The sequence below is a fragment of the Myotis daubentonii genome, chromosome 4, assembly GCF_963259705.1.
Source record: "Myotis daubentonii chromosome 4, mMyoDau2.1, whole genome shotgun sequence".
NCBI lineage: Eukaryota > Metazoa > Chordata > Mammalia > Chiroptera > Vespertilionidae > Myotis > Myotis daubentonii.
This window is the reverse complement of record NC_081843.1, coordinates 23,339,359-23,358,489: the sequence shown is the minus strand read 5'-3', so window position 1 is coordinate 23,358,489 and position 19,131 is coordinate 23,339,359. Positions and strand designations below refer to the sequence as shown.

At 53.9% G+C, this 19,131-nt stretch overlaps 1 protein-coding gene across 2 annotated transcripts in view; it reads right to left on the bottom strand.

The window, feature by feature from the left end:
- Positions 1-2,807: 2,807 nt before the first annotated feature.
- The window catches only part of SNX29 (sorting nexin 29), a 438,387-nt gene continuing 422,063 nt past the window's right edge, over positions 2,808-19,131 (bottom strand). For both annotated transcript variants that reach the window (XM_059693196.1, XM_059693200.1), the window contains exon 22: positions 2,808-7,497. In XM_059693196.1, coding sequence (XP_059549179.1) covers positions 7,368-7,497 — 130 coding nt within the window. In that variant the 3' untranslated portion in view covers positions 2,808-7,367. The remainder of the gene's footprint in view (positions 7,498-19,131) is intronic.

Sequence of the window (19,131 nt, the reverse complement as noted above, 5' to 3'; positions counted from 1 at the left end):
CCCCCCTTGTCCATCCCTTGATGGGCATTGCTTCCCTTGTGATTACCACGAGGATTACATCTAACATCCTGTTAATGTTGAGTGAGTTTATCAGCCTAACTTCAGTGACATACAGACACTCTGCTCCTACAGCTGTCCCCACTCCAGTCAGTGGTTGACGTCACAAAATCCCACCTTTATACATCGTGCAAAGACATCCACTAATAGTTCTTCTAACTGCACCAATCTCCTAAGTTATGTGGCTGGGCTTTGACGGGGCTGGGTCTGTGCCAACCAAGTGTGAAGGCGGGACAGGGGCTGGGGCATTGGGAGGAGCCCTGGTGTCCTGGCCAAGGGATCCAGAGCTGGGAAAGAGTGTGAGGACAGGTGTGTGTGTTTTATATTTTTATTAATTTTTTTAAAGGTATTCCCCTTTTTTTTCTTTTTGGTTTTGTCACACTGGGAGAATTCAGTGCTGTATTTATTTATATTTTTATTGATTTTAGAGAGGAAGGGAAAGGGAGAGAGAGATGGAAACATCAACGATGAGAGAGAATCGTTGATTGGCTGCCTCCTGCACGCCCCCTACTGGGGATTGAGCCCGCAACCCAGGCATGTGCCCTTGACTGGAATCGAACCTGGAACCCTGCATTCTGCAAGCCAGCACTGTATCCACTGAGCCAAGCAGGCTAGGGCAGGTGTGTGTGTTAAAGGACAGATGAAGGTCTTGAGGAATCTGAAGCATTGCTGCCGTTCCACAGAGTAAGGCACTGTAAGGACAGAGCTGGGTCAGAGGGGATCTGACCTCAGGCCCCCAGAGGCACTGATTGCTGCCCTCGCCTGGAAGAGGCTCCCGTGGTGCCAAGACACAGCCTTGAGCCCGGCCGGTGTGTCTCAGTGGTTGAGCATCGACCTATGAGCCAGGAGGTCACGGTTCAAATCCCTGTCAGGGCACATGCCCGGGTTGCGTGCTTGATCCCCAGTGTGGGGCGTGCAGGAGGCAGCCGATCAATGATTCTTTCTCATCATTGATGTTTCTTTCTCTCTCTCCCTCCCTCCCTTCCTCTCTGGAATCAATAAAAATATATTTAAAAGGCGCCTAAAGGTACTACATTAAAAAACAAAGTAACAGCCTTGGAGAGGGGGGCTCAGAGAAGTGAGACCAGCGGGAGGAGGCCAGTGAGTGGGGTGCCGACCCTGGAGGAGAGGGGTGCCCATCCTCAGGCTGCAGGGTGCTGACCTTGGGAAGAGGGGTGCCGAACCTCGTGAGTGTGGAGAAGCAGCTCACGGGTCCATAGGAGCAGAGGTGTTACCGGCAGGTGGTATGAGCTTCAAAGGAATTGATGTTTCTAAGGAGGCAGCGTGGTTTAAAATAGGGAAACAGAGAGTTAGGACGTGGATTACGGAGGAAAATCAGACAGCCTGTACCTGGGAGAGCTCGGGGAGCAGGTCCCGGAGGGGGGAGAGCTGCGCGGGAGCCGAGGCTCCGTGAGGAGAGCTGAGGGGGAAGGAGGCGGCGGGAGGGGGAGATGGACACCACAGACTAGGATGTGGCCCAGTCGGCTGGGGGCCTCCGGCAGCACGTGTCGGTGCTGGGTTCCCTCGTCTGCTCAAGTGCAGAGCCAGGGCCTGCTTCTCTGTGGTGGCCCGGGGTCAGGTAAACTGGAGGCTGGCCACACGCAGGCCCCTAAACCCGCGTTTGTCCTGTCTCAGGCTGGGCTGGGCCTGTGCTGAGGGACACCCGCCGTGGGCCCTGGCCAGAAGCCGCCCGGGGTTCGGCGGTGTGAGTTAGCCTACCTCACCCCTGGGCTCTCTGAGAATCTGTTTCTCCTCCTCAGTCGCCATAATTAGGTTAAGAAGATAGAGTCCTTGCTGTTTGGTGTGCATTTTTAAGCCAAGGCTATTTTGGGGGTGGGGGGGGGGAGGGTGTAGCATTTCCTTCTCTCTCTGCAGGTCACAGCTTAACTGTCAGTCACTTCTGCCAACGGGTCTTCACTGGGGACCACCTCATGGGGGAACCTGTGGCCTCTCTGGCTTCATCTAGAGCAGCGGTTCTCAACCTGTGGGTCGCGACCCCTTTGGGGGCGAACGACCCTTTCACAGGGGTCGCCTAAGACCATCCTGCATATCAGATATTCACATGACGATTCGTAACAGTAGCAACATTAGTTATGAAGTAGCAACGAAAATAATTTTATGGTTGGGTCACAACGTGAGGAACTGTATTTAAAGGGCCAGAAGGTTGAGAACCACTGATCTAGTGGGAGGCGGCCAGGGATGCTGTGAACCCCCTCAGTGCACAGGACGGCCAGCAGGTACCCCGCCCACAAGTCCGCAGTGCTGAGGGCGAGACCGCCTGGCCCCATCTTCCTCCCGTCCCGCTCGCGGGAGCGCTTCTGGCTCTGCCTGAAGTCTGTGATCTGGATGGCTGACAGTCTGGGGGAAATCCTCTTATTGTTCTGGGCAAGTCCACAGACGGCAGGCGTCCTTTCTGTCTTGGTCACTGCCGCATGCCCAGTGCTAGCACGATGCCTGGTATACAGTCGGTGCCCAGTGACTACCCGTTTTTGAGTGAATGGAAAGGAACCTGTAACGAGGGCTTTTCTCTGGATTTATTTCTCTCTGTGCAGATTATACAGCTCTGCCTAATACATCAGGTGAAACTTTGCTTCACTTCAAATTAAACTGATGTTAGTCCCGTCAAATCCTCTCCCGGGCATCATGTCGAATGGTGAGCGGCTTTCAGAGGTGTTTATAACGCGCTGAAAACCCCCTCTCCCGCTGCGGACAGGAACGGAGGCGCAGAGCAGAGGCCATGAACTGAGTGCTTCGTGTATAAAATGTCACCGTTTTTATTTGCCATTGCAAAGAGGTGTATCTCCACCAGATTGTAACAAAATTACCACAGCTTGTTCCAAAAGAAAATTTTAATACAAGAGATTTTAGAAAATTAAACACATTTGTTTAAAAATTCTATCATGTAAACCTTAACATAACAGGGTAGTTACAATAATACTACATGTTTCAGAGCGAACCCGCCCGCGCCCAGGCCTGGGCACAGACAGTAGCCCAGACTCCACATCGTTGCCGTATTACCCCCGACGGCGTCCCTGGGACCCAGGCTGAGGCCTCCCACAGTGGCCCCTGCACCCACAGCCCCTCCTCCCCGAAGTCAGTATCTGATGAGTCAAGCCGCGCTTACTGAGCAGCTGAGCAGGGGGCGGAGCTAAGGCTGCAGAGGTGAAGACGGTCAGGATGAATCCAGATAATAGAAACCCTCGTCAGCCCCGCCCCTCACCCCTAGAAACCATCCCGGGTCTGGGTCAGAGCGGTCAGCACGCTGCTCTCCTCCCGCGTCCCCAGCCCCGGCCTTCGCAAGGGCAGCTCCTGTCTGGTCTCCGGTGGAAACAGTCGTGAGGGTGAGCGAGTGGCCTCTCCCTCCACAGCTCACCTGAGAGGCCTCATGGGCAGGTGGCAGCCTGGACAGGTCAGCTAGTGGTTTCCCAGTTTTGACGGGAAGATGTTCACGGGCTGGTAAGAGCTGACCCCTGGACACTGAAATGCTAATGACTCCAGCACGCTCTACCGTGGACGGTCGTCCAGGCGCCATCGTTTAGAGAAATCAGATTTTTTCCTACAGAAGCTGACTAGGTTGGTCGGGAAGCCACTCAACATGGCCTTAGGGCTCCGTGACTGAAGTCGGGAGCATCCGTTGGCAGTGTCCTGGTGGAAACGGTGAGAAGTCAGGAGACGGACCACGGAGGCCGCTCCAGGGCCTGCGGGCTGAGCAGGGGGTTCGCTCAGAGCTCGGGCTCGTCGGCCTCCAGCCTTGTGCCTGTCGATCCCGGACTGATGTTTTAGCTTAGAAACATAATTAAGACCGCGTGCTACAGAAACATGAAAACGAACTTTTGGCACGGAAATCTGAGATAAAATATACAGTGCTACAATTGTGCAAAAATAGCACAGAAGCTAATCTGAACAGCAAATATTTAAGGTTAGCTTTAATGAAACAATGCACAATATTTGAAACATGATCGCTGCAAACCCCTTGCTCAGAGGCAGACGCTGCCCAGGGAAGGGCCCTCTGCCAGGCCCGCCTGTAGGCTGGGGCGCCGTCCAGTGTGCACCACGTCCGAGGGAACCGCCAGGGAGAGGTCCAGACAGGCGGCGTGCCCGGCTAGGAGGTACCTTAGCCAGGCTGATGTCCTGCAGGTGTGGCCGCTGGCAGGGCCCTTCTCAGGCAGGTGGGCCCACCCATCCTCAGGGCGAGGCTGAAAGCCAGCCTGTTCTTTAGTCAGTTACACGCCTGCCAAGGTGTAAGCGCCTCCCGGTGGATGGACGCTGGGCTGGTGCAGAGGAACCAAGAGGAAGGAAGGAAGGACTCTGGAGGGACTGGCTAGAAGGCCCTGCTGGGACCCAGAGAACAGGCCTGGCCCCAGGTGAGGGGCGGCCGGCACCTCTTGGCTGCCACTATGAGCAGGTGGGGTGGGCTGAGGCCTGGGACCTGGGACCCCGGTGCTCAGGTGGGCAACCTGTCCCATGTGATACCCAGAGAAAAAGGAGGCCACCAGCTGGAGGCCACGCCGGTGCTGGAAGCCGGCAGTGCTGCGTCTCCTGGCGGGCGGTGTGCTGGCCCCAAACCTGGGGACTCCCTACTGGGCCTCCAGCGCCTGCTGCCTGGCGCACTGGTAACCATGGTGTTATCGATCCCACGATGTGAACAGCTTTGATTGCCTCTGTTTTGTTACAGGCACGACACACAACCTGCCACCCTGGTAAATTCCAGTGGTTATCAAAGGATTCATCTTAATAAGCTCCCAGCTGGGGCAGAGCCGAGTGCCATGATTAGGCCACGCCCACATCCCCCCTACCCCCCTCCCGCCGCTGGCGCCTCCCTCTAGGTCTCACACAACGGTATCTTGTCTTCACTCCTCAATCAGGTGACCCCGTCTGTAACCAGGTGACCCCCAATGTGCCCAGCTGTTGGGTATTAAAGGTGCCACTGTGGACGGGAGAGCCACCTCCTCCCCCAGGGCCCAACTGGACAAACGCTGGCTGTCTAACTGCGGCTCGGCGCACTGCAAGGGACTGCCTGTCCCTCAGGGAGCCGTGTGCCGGGGATGGGTGCTGAGCTGGACCCAGCCATGCCCAGCCGACTGCAGGTCGACTGCGGGCCGTCCTTCCTGCGGATGGTCACGGGCTGGGGGGGGTGCGCAGGGAGGTCGGCAGCCTGCCCTCGGAAGTGGATCCGGGTTGAAGGGCAGGGGAAAGTCCGGAGGGGCTGGCACCTGTGCACCTGGCCGGGCCCGGGGTCTGTCTTCCTGCTCTGGGAACAGGAAGTCCCTCCTTCCACACGCACCGCAGCTGAATGGACTAAATCGCTGCAGAACAGTCTGTTTCCCAAGTTAAGGCTCTGAGGAGTTGCTGTAATGTGCGTGTCACATGCATATCTGAGCTAAAATTCGGGGTGCTGTACGTTAAAGGTGATTCCAGGGTTTCTGCACGATCACAAAACAGGGTACAACGAGCAAGCAGCAAAGTTCCCATGTGGCCCTAGGAATGTGCTTTTACAACCAGTGGGAGAGCAGGGCGAGTTTTCCATGAGAAAGAAATTCAGCTTTGGAAGATGGGAGGCAAGGTTTCTCCTGTTTGAGTACAGGCTGAGCACCTGTCCGCCTGGCGGTGGGAGCAGGGTCCTGGAGGATCGCATGCGGACGTGTTTGGGGCAGGTGCCGGGTGGGGCCGCTGAGGTGGGTGTTGATACGACCAGAAGGAGAGGCGTCGGGGAGCAGGCTCCGCTGTCCAGACGGCAGTGCTGGAGGGTCTCTCGGCTCCGTCACGGCGAGGGAGGTGGAGCAGACAGCGTGTGGCGCGGGGCAGCTGGAGTGGGGCACCTGCCCATTTCGGAGGGCGGCTCTGTCCAGAGCAGCCGCAGGGGCCGGGGTGCAGTGGGGCTGGGAGTTGAAACGAAGGAGGTTGACCCTGGACTGACCGCAGGGTCCCCTGCCACTCACTCCTGCCGCCCTGAGAACAGGCCCTCGGCCCACCTGGCTGTCCCCAGAAGGGACTCGGGCCTGTAGCTCTGCGGCTGTGCGGCTGCACCTCGGCGTACACAGGAGGCGGCTCTCCTGTCCACGGGCACCTTTACTACCCTGCACAGGGTTTCCTCCCAGGGACAGCCACCTGGGCCCCCGAGGTCTGAGTGGAGCTGATGGCTCCGGGACGCGTAGGTGATGAGCTCCACTGGCCGTCCTTCACAGGTTCGTCATCCGGTTCCCTACGGATCTGTCCTCAGGCTTCGCTCATCCCCGCGCAGTCTCTTTACAAACAACCTCGCATCTGCTTTCTAGTATCTCTCAGAAATGCAGCCTCCTCCTCACAGTGCTTGCGCCCAGGGGAGAGGCAAGTCCATGATTCTGCACAGCCGGCGGCCCTGGCCCGGGAGGGTCTGACTTGGAATGCTGGGGGGAGCCGGGGGGAGGCCACGCTCTCATTTTATCAGTCCAGGGGCCTGGTGCCCTCCAGTCTGTCTTAGGGAATGACCATGATCTGTTCAAGGTGGAAATGCGCCCCAGTTCACAGCGAGCCATGCGGTGACCCACGAACTTGGGGGCCAGGTCTGCAGGCCGAGGGCCTAAGAGCCTCTGCAGAACCAAGTCTCTCACAGCCCAAGGCCTCTCGGCTGGGAAGGCGAGGCCACTGATTCCTGGGCAGCCCAGGGCGCTCCCCCGTGGGGGCACCATGTTGCCACGGATGGCTGGCTGGGGGAGGTCCCCCAAACCTTAGAAGGTGCCTGCGGATCAGGGGCCTTGGGCTTCCTGGGGGCCGCTCCTCCCAGAAGCCAGGCGTCACCCGGGAACCACAGTTCGGCATCGCCGACGGGCTCCTTCTCACACAGGCCCCGGGGTCTCCTGGGGGAGAAGCCGCCGAGCTGAGGCTGGCCGTGGGGCGCTAACAAGGGGTCGTGTCTAATGGCTACTGGTGGGGAGTGAAACGGCAAGGAAACCGCCCCGCTGGGCCGCAGGCAGTTGCAGGAAAAAGAAAGACAGACTGTAACAGTCATTCCAGCTCCCAGCCCAGCTCCCAGCGGGAAAAGCCAAGAGGCCGTTTCTGAGGGAACCAGGGGCTCCACGCCCACCTGGCCCTCCGCCGGCCCCTGGGCTGGAGGGAGAGGAGGAAGCCTGGCTGCTCGGGCAGACCCGGGAGAGTGGTGCCCACGTGTCCACGTCTGACCAGTTTAATCGGTGCCATGTGACCGGTGGAAGGTGTGCTCTCAGGTTCACCGGTGCGTGTGGCTGTCACTCCAGGTGGCGGGTTTGGCTGCCGTGGCCAGACTGGGGAGGCAGCAGCGCAGCACAGAGGCTGAGTCTGGGAGTCCACGGAGGTCAGAGGTCGCCGCTCTGGGGCTCCACGTTGCGCGTCTCCCTGGGGTGGCTGCGGGACAGCTTGGGGAAGCGGGAGGTCACCCTGGGCCGGCTGCTCTTGCTCAGTGGCTCTCCGGGAGGGGCGGCGTCGCTGTAAGAAGAGGGGAGAAGGGTTAAATGGGCTCAGAGCGCAGGGACGGGGCGGCGGAGCAGGGCTCACGGACAGCTGCTGCCCAGCTGGCTGCTGATGCAACACGGAGACACTGAGAGGCCGCACTGTTAGGTACACTCTCTCTTTCCAAAGCACAGCTGTGGGGCCACCAGCTCTGGACCGTGTTTTTAAGGCTGTGAGAGAAGGTACCAGCCACGGCCTTCACCCCTCCCCACACTCCACCCCTTTTTCATTGATCTTCCAGCAAAGGCACATTCCAGTCCGAGAAGAGAGAATGCTGTGGACACACTGCACGCACAGTCATGAGAGGTGCAGCACAGACACGGAGGGGCTGGGAGAATTCATCCTAAGAGGGCAGTCAGGGCAGATGCCAGCGTCGAATAAGGGCCTCCCCGCAGGGGGTCACTGACACTGGTTATCACACAGGGGGCGCGGGGCGGTGAAGAGGCGACAGAGGAGCGCATGTGCTGACCCACCCGTAGAGCCTGCGACGAGGACGCAGCTACAACCAAGTGGGGTCCGGGGCCTCCTGGCTCGGCTGTCGGCTGGAGCCTCAGAAAAGACCGAAGAGTAGGTTGTAGAGAAAGAGAAAGAGATGCAACATTCGAGGACCTGGGTTCCAGGGCTCCCTCAGCTGCAGATGTGAGTGAGGGAGCTACGTGGTTCTCGAGAGATCGCTGGCCTGTGCGTGACCTGGGCACGTGGTCGGGGCCCTGTCATGAGACGGGGGAAGGGAAAACACAGTACTTCTCCAGCAACACGTGAGAGGTGGAGATCAGGGGAAACGGAGCACACGGAGTAGTGATGTCGGTCAGGACACCGCACAGAGTGTCCGTGTTCCCACCCGGCCTCAGAGGCGTGGCGTATCCGCATGGGAAAAGGGTCGTGGGTTCATGTGGGAGGGAAAGGAGACAGTGGTGCACACATGGATAAAAACAACGTGAGGGGACGTGCAGCAGCACTCACAGCCGACATCGCAGTTCTGGGCGACCAGACAGGAGGTGCTGCTGAGTGGGCCTATGCGATGCTGTGATCTGTGAGTTCCCAAGGACAGGACTTAAAACACTCTTTTAGGGAGGGCATACCCTGCCATGTACAGGGAAACCCTGCAGGACATTCATGCCTTCCTTCATCCCAGGATCTCTCTTGAACACACAGTGGGAAGCGCTGTCCCAGGCACGGAGGATGGAACGGGGAACAAGGCAGGTTCTCCGGGCCTTGGAGCTCACAGGGGCGTTAGCATGTCATCTCTCTATATAAAAGCCTAAATGACTGAACGACCGAACAACCATTCGACAGGTCACTATGATGTGCACTGACCACCAGGGGGCAGACACTCAACACAGGAGCTGCCCCCTGGTGGTCAGTGCGCTCCCACAGTGGTAGCGCTGCCCGGCTGACCACTGGGCTCCAGACGCCGGGCTCACGGCTGGTGAGCACGCTGCGGCGGCACTACCGAGCGGCAGCAGTGACAGGCACAGTGGGGCCGGATTGAGTGGGAGCAGCGTGGCACCCAGCACGGACTCGGGCTCCTCCCTGGCCGCCTGCCGCTTCACGCACTACTACTTCCCTCGGGGGATGTTGGACTGCTGGTTCCGATCCCAAAACATGGCTAGAGGGTGCATGAATCCGTGCCCCAGGCCTCTAGGATAGTATAAAGGTTTAGGTTACAAATGCAGCCAGAGCCCCCGAGGGGCCAGCTGCCTGAAGATGGCAGGAAGTGCCCCGAGAGGGGCAGGGAGTGAAGGGCGTAGCTGAAGGCTCCTGCGGGGAGCCCACAATCTGGTTGTTTTAAGGGGCTCCTGCGTGCTGGGCAGAGGGTGGGCTGGAGGGCCAGTGGTCTGGGCCCAGGGCGCACTTGGAGGGCGGGCTGTGGCTGTGAGCGCAGGGCTGGTGAACTCTGACCTCCCACAGCTACCGTCACACACTGTCACACACTTAGTGGCTCAGGACCACACAGCTGTGATGCACTGTCCTACAGTCCTGGAGGGCAGACACCAGAATGGGACTTCCAGGGCGGAAGTCAGGGTGCAGCTGTTTCCCCACCTTTCCCAGCACCTCCAGCTGGCAGTCTCCATCGCCAAAGTGCAGTACCCCCGACCTTCCCCCTCTAAGGACCCTGTGACCACACGGGCCTGGGTAACCTCCCTCTTCCGAGACCCTGAGTCACAGCTGCGGGGTCCCCTTTGCCATGGAAAGGGGCACATTCACGGGTCCCAGGGAGCAGGGTGCAGGCATTTTGGGGGCCATTATTCTGCCTAGCACAGATGCTTCTTTCCTTCCTTTTTACCAGCACTTATTATCGTTACTTCTTAACATTGTATAACTGAACAGTCCTTACTCCAATGAACCTTTGTGAATATTTTGGTTTGAAACACTTTAAAGTACAGCAAACTATTTCATTAGGTGCTGCTAATCTGTGCATTTTTTTAAACTTTTTTTTTCAATTATAGTTGACATACAATATTATATTATATTAGTTCGAGGTGTAAAACAGTGATTAGACATGTATATGCCTTATGAAGTGCTCACCCATAAGTCTACAGCCACCTGACACCATACACAGTTATTCCAATATTATCGACTGTATTCCCTGTGCTGTACTTAACATCCCTGTGACTGTTTTTAGACCTGGCAATCCGTACATCTTAATCCCTTCACCTTTTCTCCCAGTCTCCCAAGTCCCCTCCCCTCTGGCAACCATTACTTTGTTCTCTGTACCTATGAGTCTGTTTGTTTTTATCTATTTACTAGAGGCCCAGTGCATAAAATTCGTGCACGGGTAAGGTTCCTAGCAGCTGCCGGCCGGGGCCTCCCTTTGTTCCACGCCGCCCCTTAGTGGTCAGTGCGCATCATAGTGAGCGATCAAACTCCCGATGGGTCGAACTCCCAAGGGGACACTTTGCATATTAGGCTTTTATATATATAGATTTTGTTTGTTTTACTAGTAGATTCCACATATAAGTGAAATCATGTGGTATTTGTCTTTCTGTGTGTGACATATTTCGCTCAGTACAAGAGTCATATTCTCTTCTTTATCTGTCTACTGATCGACACTCAGGTTGTTTCCATAGCTTGGCTATTGCAAATAATGCTGCAATGAACAGAGGGGTGCATATGTCTTTTCAATTTCTTCAGATAAATATCCAGAAGTGGGCTTGCTGGATCATGTAGAAGTGTTATTTTTAATTTTTTGAGGAACCTCCATACTATTTCCCTTGGTGGCTACACCAGTCTGCATTCCCACCAGCGGTGCACAAGGGTTTTCTCTCCACCTCCTCACCAACACTGTCGTTCGTTGATTTATTGAGGCAGCCATTCTGACAGGTGGGAGGTGATATGTGTGGTCTTAATTTGCATTTCCTGTCAGTGACATTGAGCATCTTTTCCTAGGTCTATTGGCTGTGTGTCCTCTTTGGAGAAGTGTCTATTCAGGTCTTCTGCCCATTTCTAATCAGATTGTTTTTGGAGTTTAGTAATATGAGTTCCTTACTAGTAAGTATTTTGGGTATTAACTCCTTAATGGATGTATCATTGTCGAGTGCCTTCTCCCATTCAGTAGGTTGTCATTTCATTTTGTCATTTTGTTGAGGTTTCCTTTGCTGCACAGACTGAGATTTGAATAAGAAGTGGTGAGATTACAGCTGGTAGAAAATATAAATGAGAAATAAGGAAAAGACCTGTATAATAAATACCTCACTGGACCAAAACACTTTAAAAAACAAACCTAATAAGGTGAGCTCACGCTCCTTCCCCGGGCTCCGTGCCAGGGCTCCCCGCTGCGTCCTGAGCCACACTGGGCTCTACAGGCAGAGAATCACCTATGGACGGGCCCTGGGCTCGGGGGCCAGGCCTCCCGGGGAGTAGGTGGCAGATGCGGCTCATCCAAGCCCAGTCTAGCTGAGCGAGGGAATGAGACACACCCAAAAGGAAGTGTGACCCCACAGGGTTCCTCCCCTGGTCTTAGGGGCGGTTCTGTTTAGGATGATCTGATTTTCACGCCTCTCCAGGGATGCGGCCACTGTGCTCAGTGAGACTCGCCTTGTGCTGAGTTGGGGACAGTAGCTCAGTATGACGACAGATGAAACCCCTCTGCTATTACCCGTTGCCCTGGGAGCCTGGGTGTGCTTTCCTTCTGAGTGTGGAAGGGAAGGAAACATCTGACCTTGACCAGGGTGGAGTCCCCCTCCCGAGAGCCATTTCTGCGGCCAGTCCAGCTGCTTGCCGCTCAGTCCTCCTTCAGAAGGGCATTTACCGAGGGCCCAGGGACAACATGGCCCTTTCTCCTTTCCGTGTTACCAATGCCTCTTCCTCCCCAAGCGCCCCAGAGGACGGGTGGAAGATGCTGGAAGGAATGTCCCCTCGCCCTGTGTAGGTGGGCTTACGTGTAAGTGTCCTTTAAACCACCCCCCTCACACGGGGCCCGACCCTAAGCCTTGGCCATCACTGGGCGTGACAGGCAGGCAGGATGAGCCCTGCTTGCTGTGACCAGAGCCACTGGGCCTGACTTAGTGGCTTTTGGGGAGGGAGAGTCACAAGTCAATGGGGCCAAGGACAGCGGCCACTTCATTTTGTTTTGCAACCAATGGCACCGACTGTGTGGGAAGGCAGCCTGGGGCAGGGGGCAGGACGGGGCTCTGAGCCAGGTGCCCACATCCAGTCATGGCCCTGCTGTCTTTGAGACTCATTCTCCTGTCTGTCCCATGGGGACGATGATCAGTGCTGGGACAGGGATGAGAGTGAACCCACGCAGCCACCTGCCAGCCGCATTTCCTTAGATAAGTTCCTTGCTCTGCTGATATAACAAAGGTGGGTGGTTGTGAGCGTTATGTGGATAAAGGTGGGACAATAACCACTCAGAACTGTGGGCTTTGCCAGGTGCCATGCAAGGCCCTGGTGTACAGAGGTGAACAGGAATCTGAGGAGTCCACAGCCTCGTTGGGGAGCAGGCAGGGTGGGCCCAGAGCAGACTGTGACAGTGGAACACGGTGGCTGCTTCACACCGGGAACACAGGGTGCTGAGCACCGGTAGTGAGAGGGCTTCCTGGAGGGGAAGGGCGAGAAGGATGGGCAGTGGGAGTTGGATGGTTCGCCCTGAGAGGGCTCTTTAGATCTGCCTGAAGCCTACAGCCCTGTGGTGGCTGTGTGGGCCCAGCGACTTCCCTCCCTGGAAGCAGGACTGACCTGGGGGCTGTCAAACACCCATGCTGACTCAGTGAGTGCAGCTGGTACCCAGGGTGGACTGGAATGGGGGGGAGGGGGGCGGTGTGCCAGGCACAGCTCAGTCTAAAGGTCAGAGCAGCAGTGAGAAGGAGCTAAGCCCACTGGGGTTGGGTGAGTGGGCAGGACTATTGTAATAATTCCCACGAACAGGAGAGTGGATGGCGCCAAGGCTCCCGGAAGATGAGCTGGCTGGGGCCAGCTGAATGCAGACGCTGTGGCAGGTCCATAACTAGTGGGTGATGGGTGACAGGGCAGCTGACGAGCAGGGCTGGTGCTGTTGAAAGCGCTGAGCTGGAGCGAAGAGAGTGGGGACAGGACTCATTGGCACGTATGAGGCCAAACCACACGAAACTGACATTTATTTTCCAGGTCAAAAACCATCTAATAGTTTCATGGACCTGTTGGCCATTTGCATGTCTTGTTTGGCAAAAAATGTCTATTCAAGTCCTTGGCCTATTTTTAAAACAGAGAAATGCAAAACCACAGTGATACTGCCTCACACCTGTCAGGATGGCTGGCGTCGGTGAGGGCGTGGCAGACTCGGTGGGAAAGCAAAATGGTGCCACCGCTCTTGCCAACAGTGTGGAGACGCCTCAAAACTCACAAAAGGGACTGCCTTCCGACCCAGCTATCCCACTGCTGGGTTTTATCCTAAGAACTGAAATCGGGATCTCAGGGAGATCTCTGCCCCCCTGCTCACTGCAGCGTTATTCACAACAGCCGAGATTCGCAAATCCCCCAACCCCTGGGTGGGCAAGTGGATAAACAAGTGTGGTGTGTGCACACAGTGGGACAGTCAGTCCATGTGACAACTCGGAGGACACTGTGCGGAGTGAACCGAGCCCGTCACAGAAGGACAAACACCTCAACACCTAAGAGTCACGCTCACAGAATCAAAGGCTGGAGTAGTGGTGACTAGAGGTGGGGAGAGGTGAGGGTGGGGTACACTTAAAATTTGCCAAGAGGGTGGAGTGCATGTGAAATTCCTGGGGTTTAAGAGTAGTACCTGCAGGCATGGGGTGGTGGGTGTGTGCAGCCTGGTGGGGAGGGGTCTGGGGGATGGAGGAAGGGGAGGAGCCTTGGCCAGGCCTGAGGTGCATCCACAGAGCCCAGGGCATGTGCCGGAAGTTCCAAGGCAGAGGGAAGACCTCAGGTTGATGAGGAAAGACTTAAATAAGGGCCATTGATTTTTTTTTTTTTTTAAACTAAGGCTCACTGGAGCCTTGCAGCCACTGCCTCCAATCCCATCACCTTCTCTGTCTTCGAAATTAAATTCTCACTCCTCACAGCCCGCGTTAGCGCCAACTCCCTGCCTCGCACCCTGGTGAGACCTAGGGAGGGGCAGTGCCATTTACCCGCCCCTGGAGCATCAGGCCACGGAGAAAGCAGCTGCCTCTTCCCCAGCAGCCTGTGCTTCTGTGACACGGTGGCTGGTGGCTCGGGCTGGGCAAGAGCCGAGCCGGTGAGCAAAGCCCCACTGCATTCCCGACTCTCCTGACAGTGCCGCGCTGTGTCTGCCCCAATTTTACAGACAAGAAAGGGGGGTCTGGAAGGCAGGGAAGGCCCTGTCCCCCAGAAGGGATTTCCAAAGGCCACGCAGTCATTGATTGCACTCCGTATTCCGAATCAGAAAGCCTGCGTTCCTTCCGTTAGACGGGTTAGGACCTTGGGAAGACGCACGGCCCTCCCAAGACTCGGTTCTCTGACCTGTGAAATGGGACGGTGCCGTCCTGCCTGCCATGCACGTATCGTTGGCACATACGTCTTGAGCCTGTTAGCGTAGGAACCGTGGTGGCTCTTCCGAGGCCCTGAGATAACTGACAATGCGAGCAGCACGGGAAGTCTGGCAGAATCAGAACCTGGGTTGCGTGCCATCAACATACCAAGGGACCTGGTAGAGGCTTTTTACAAAGACTTTACAAACTACGAAATACAGCGAATTCCCAAACCTCCCACTCCCTCTTCCCCAGAGCCACCTCCCCAGCGCCCTGAGTAAAAAGATAAATGGCAATTTAAAAATGGACAAAGGGTTTGATAGCCATTTCTCCAAAGAAGATATACAAATGACCAGTAAGAATATGAAAAGATACTCAACATCATTAGTCATCAGACACCACTTCACACCCACTAGGGCAGTGGTTCTCAACCTTGGCTGCACATTAGAATCACCTGGGAATCTCTTGAAAATCCTGAGTTCTGGGCCTCATCCTCTAGAACAGGGGTCCTCAAACTACAGCCCGCGGGCCACATGCAGATACAAATATTGTATTTGTTCCCATTTTGTTTTTTTAACTTCAAAATAAGATATGTGCAGTGTGCATAGGAATTTGTTCATAGTTTTTTTTTAAACTATAGTCCGGCCCTCCAACGGTCTGAGGGACAGTGAACTGGCCCCCTGTTTAAAAAGTTTGAGGACCCCTGCTTTAGAAATTCTGTTTGTTACTAATGTTGTGGCCCCACCCCATAACAAAGAAACAGAATTTCCGAGGATGAGACCCAGAAATCAGGATTTTGAAAAGATTCCCAGGTGATTCTAACCTGCAGCCAAGGTTGAGAACCACTGGGCTAGGGGCTGCTCTCAATAGGTCACACAATAGCAAGTGCTGGTGAGGACGAGGAGAAATCTGCTGGTGCGAGTATAAAAGGATGCAGCCGCTTTGGTTTTTGTTTAAATAAATTTTTACTTTTCAGTTACAGTTGACATACAGTATTAGATATTAGTTTCAGGTGAACACCCCAGTGATCAGACATTTATATAATGTGTGATCCTCCTGGTAAAGCTCGTACCCACCTGGCACCACAGTTATTACACTATTACTATTCCCTATGCTGTACTTTCCATCCCTGTGACTAACTACCAATGTGCACTTTAATCCCTCACCTTTCTCATCCATCCCCCCAAGCTCCCTCCCATCTGGCAACTGTCACAATGGTCTCTGTATCTGTGAGTCTGCTTCTGGTCTGCTTGTTCACTCATTTATTGTTTATATTGCACATATCAGTGGAATTATGCATGTCTTCCTCTGTCTGACTTATTTCCCTCAGCCAATACTCTCTAGGCCCATCCATGTTGTTGCAGGCGGCGATTTCATTCTTTTTAAATGGCCGAGTCACATTCATTGCGTATACGTGCCACTTTACTGAGGTTGCTCCCATATCTTGGCTCTTGTAAATAATGCTGCAATGAACAGATGGCTGTGCGTCTTTTTTTACTTAGTGTTGGGTTTTTTAAATACCCAGAAGTGGGCTTGCAGGGTCCTTCTTTATCCCTTATTACAGTCTTTGTTTAAAGTCTATTTTGTCTGGTATAGACATTGCTACCCCAGCTTATTTATTCATTTTCATTTTCACGAGATATCTTTTACCATCCATCCCTTTCAGTTTATGGGTGTCTTTCTATCTGAAGTGTTCTGTGGACAGCATATGGAAGGTTCTTGTTTTGAAGGCTCTTGTTTTGTTATTAAGCTACCTTATGTCTTTTGTAATATGTATTCAATTTGCATTTAAAGTAATTATTGATGTACATATTGTTATTTTATTATTCATATTTTAAAATCTTTTTTTTTTTAAAGAAGACTCTTTAACATTTCATATAATACTGGTTTGGTGGTGATGAACTCCTTTAGCTTTTTCTTGTCTGTGAAGCTCTTTATCTGGCCTTCAGTTCTAAATGATAGCTTTGCTGGATAAAGTAATCTTGGTTGTAGGTCCTGCTTTTTATCACTTGGAATATTTCTTGCCACTCCCTTCTTGCCCACAAAGTTTCTGTTGAGAATCAGCTGACAGTCGTATGGGTGCACCCTTGTAGGTAACTAACGCTTTTCTCTTGTTGCGTTTAAGATTCTCTCTTCATCTGTAACCTTTGGCATTTTAATTATGATGTGTCAGGTGTGGGCCTCTTTGGGTTCATCTTGTTTGGGACTCTCTGCGCTTCCTGTACTTGTAAGTCTATTTCTTTTATCAGGTTAAGGAAGTTTGAAGTCATTATTTTTTCAAATAGGTTTTCAATTCCTTGTTTTCTCTCTCTTCTCCCTCCATGATGCAAATGTTGGCTCTTGAAGTTGTCCCAGAGACTCTTTATTCTCATTTTTGCAGGGACTCTTTTCTTCTAGCTGTTCTGATTGGGTGTTTTCCACTTCCTTATCTTCCAAATTGCTGATTTGATCCTCTACTTCATCTACTCCACTGCTGGTTCCCTGTTATGCATTCTTCATTTCAGTTAGTGTATTCTTCATTTATGACTGGTTCTTTTTTATGTTTTCTATGTCTGTTTTTATATATTTCCTATCTCATTGTTCAAGTTCTCATTAAGTTCATCGAGCATCCTTATAACCAGTGTTTTGAACTCTGCATCTGGTAGATTGCATATCTCCATTTTGTGTAGTTCTTTTTCTGGAGTTTTGTTCTGTTCTCTCATTTGGGACGTGTGTGTTTTTTTTGTCTCCTCATTTTGGCTGCCTCCCTGTGTTTGTTTCTTTGTATTAGGTGGAGCTGCTATGTCTCCAGTCCAGTAGAGTGGCCTTAGGTAGTAGGTGTCCTATAGGGTACAGTGGCACAGCCTTCTCAGTTACTTGAGCCAGGCACTTGAGGTGTGCCCCTCCTTTTGTAGTTGAGTCCTGATTGCTGTTGGAACATCCATGGGAGGGATTTACCCCCAGGCCAATCAGCTGAGAGAACTGGCTGCAACCACATTGGAGCATCTGCTGTGCAGGGGCGGGCCCCACGGAGCAGACATTGCTTCAGTGGGGCTCCGGTGCCCAGTGATTCTGCCCATTCAGTGTGTCACTTGTGGAGGAGATTGGGTGCTTCCTCAGCATGGCTGTCACTGTCCCCTGGGTACACTGGCTCTGAGGCCTCCCAAAGATGCAGGCCAAGGTCAGCTGCTGCCTGTGCCCTGCCCTGGGCCACCCAGCATGAGCTACAAAGTTATCTGCAGATGGTTGCTACTTGTGCTGGGCTTGGAGATGCTGGGAGAGGCCAAGCTGGGAACCAAGGCCGGCTCCCACCAGAGCTGAGCCTGGTACCTCTTAGCAGAAGGTATGGGACATGCTGAGACCATTTCTTTGTGTCTCCATTTTCTTATGAGGATTCCCGTGTCATGTAACAAGCACATAAATCTGTATGCTTTTCCCCGTTACTGTTTTATATTTTAATTCTTAAGCCCAGGTAAAAACACCCTGAGAGGGATGAACCTTGACAATATTGTACTAAGCCTGAGTGGTCCACATAGTAAATGAGTCCATTCACGTGAAAATCTGTAGAGACAGGAGGTACATTTGTGGTTGTTTGGGGAGCAGGAGGGGTGGGGTTTCTTTTTGAAGTGATGAAGATGTACTAAGAGTGACCATGGCGACGGTGGTGTACATGTGTGAATATACTAAACCCTATTGATCTGTGTACTCTTTAAGTAGGTGAATTGTATACAGTATGTGAATTATCTCTCCATAAGGAGGTTTTAGAAAATGGCACGAGCCAATAAAAAGGAAGAAGGATATCACAGGCTCTTCTCTGGCAGAGTTTGTGATAAAGCTGAGGGATGACATTCAATGCCAGGACCGCATGGCACCATTGGGTTCTTAGTGAACGCCCCCTCCCTTCACCGCTTCTGAACTTGGCTCTGGCGCCTGCTGCATGGCTCAGGCCCTCTCTGAGAAAGCCGCCCAGGTGATAACTGAGTCTTGTCCTTGGAATCTGGTGCTGTTGGGGCCATTTTGGGGTCCATGAGGGGATGGTCTTGGAGACCCAGGTCAAATCAATAAGCAGGAGACAGGGAGAAGGTGATGCCGAGGCTTCCTTCCCCCAGCTCAGGAGATCCAGCCCCCCCAGCTGTGGGGACGTCTCTGGGGCCATCACTTCCCCGTGGCCAGCACTGCACCTGGCCCTCAGCTGGAAGGCCGCAGGAGCTATAGCCTCCTGGGAACTGTGGGTCACAGGAGCTGGCCCGTGCCCCACTGGGGGTCTTCCCTCTCCTACAGGGATGAGGAGTGAGCCCCTCCCCGTCAGGTCTTCCGCTCCTGAGACGCCAGCCTGCTACTCATTTCGGAAGCTCGCTGGTATGATCAGTCTCCCTGCTGCTGGCTGCCAGCAAGGCACCAAGGGAGTCCATGTCTGTGAAGTGGCCCCTTCCAGGAGCCCCAGACATGGCTGTTCTTTTTAATGAGCCTCCTGGGCACACTGCCATGGTGTCCCAGCCCCAGCATGCGGGAGGAATCGATCTGATGGTCTCAACCACTCATCAGTGAAAATGGCCACTGGGGGAGAGCTGCTTTTCATTTCACTTACCAACTGGCTTTCGAAGGTCAGTCAATATTCCATTTGCTGGGAGCTGCCTTCCGTGGCTTAGAGGGGGGCGTTGCACAGGCCCTGACTGCTGCTGGGCTGGGCTATAGG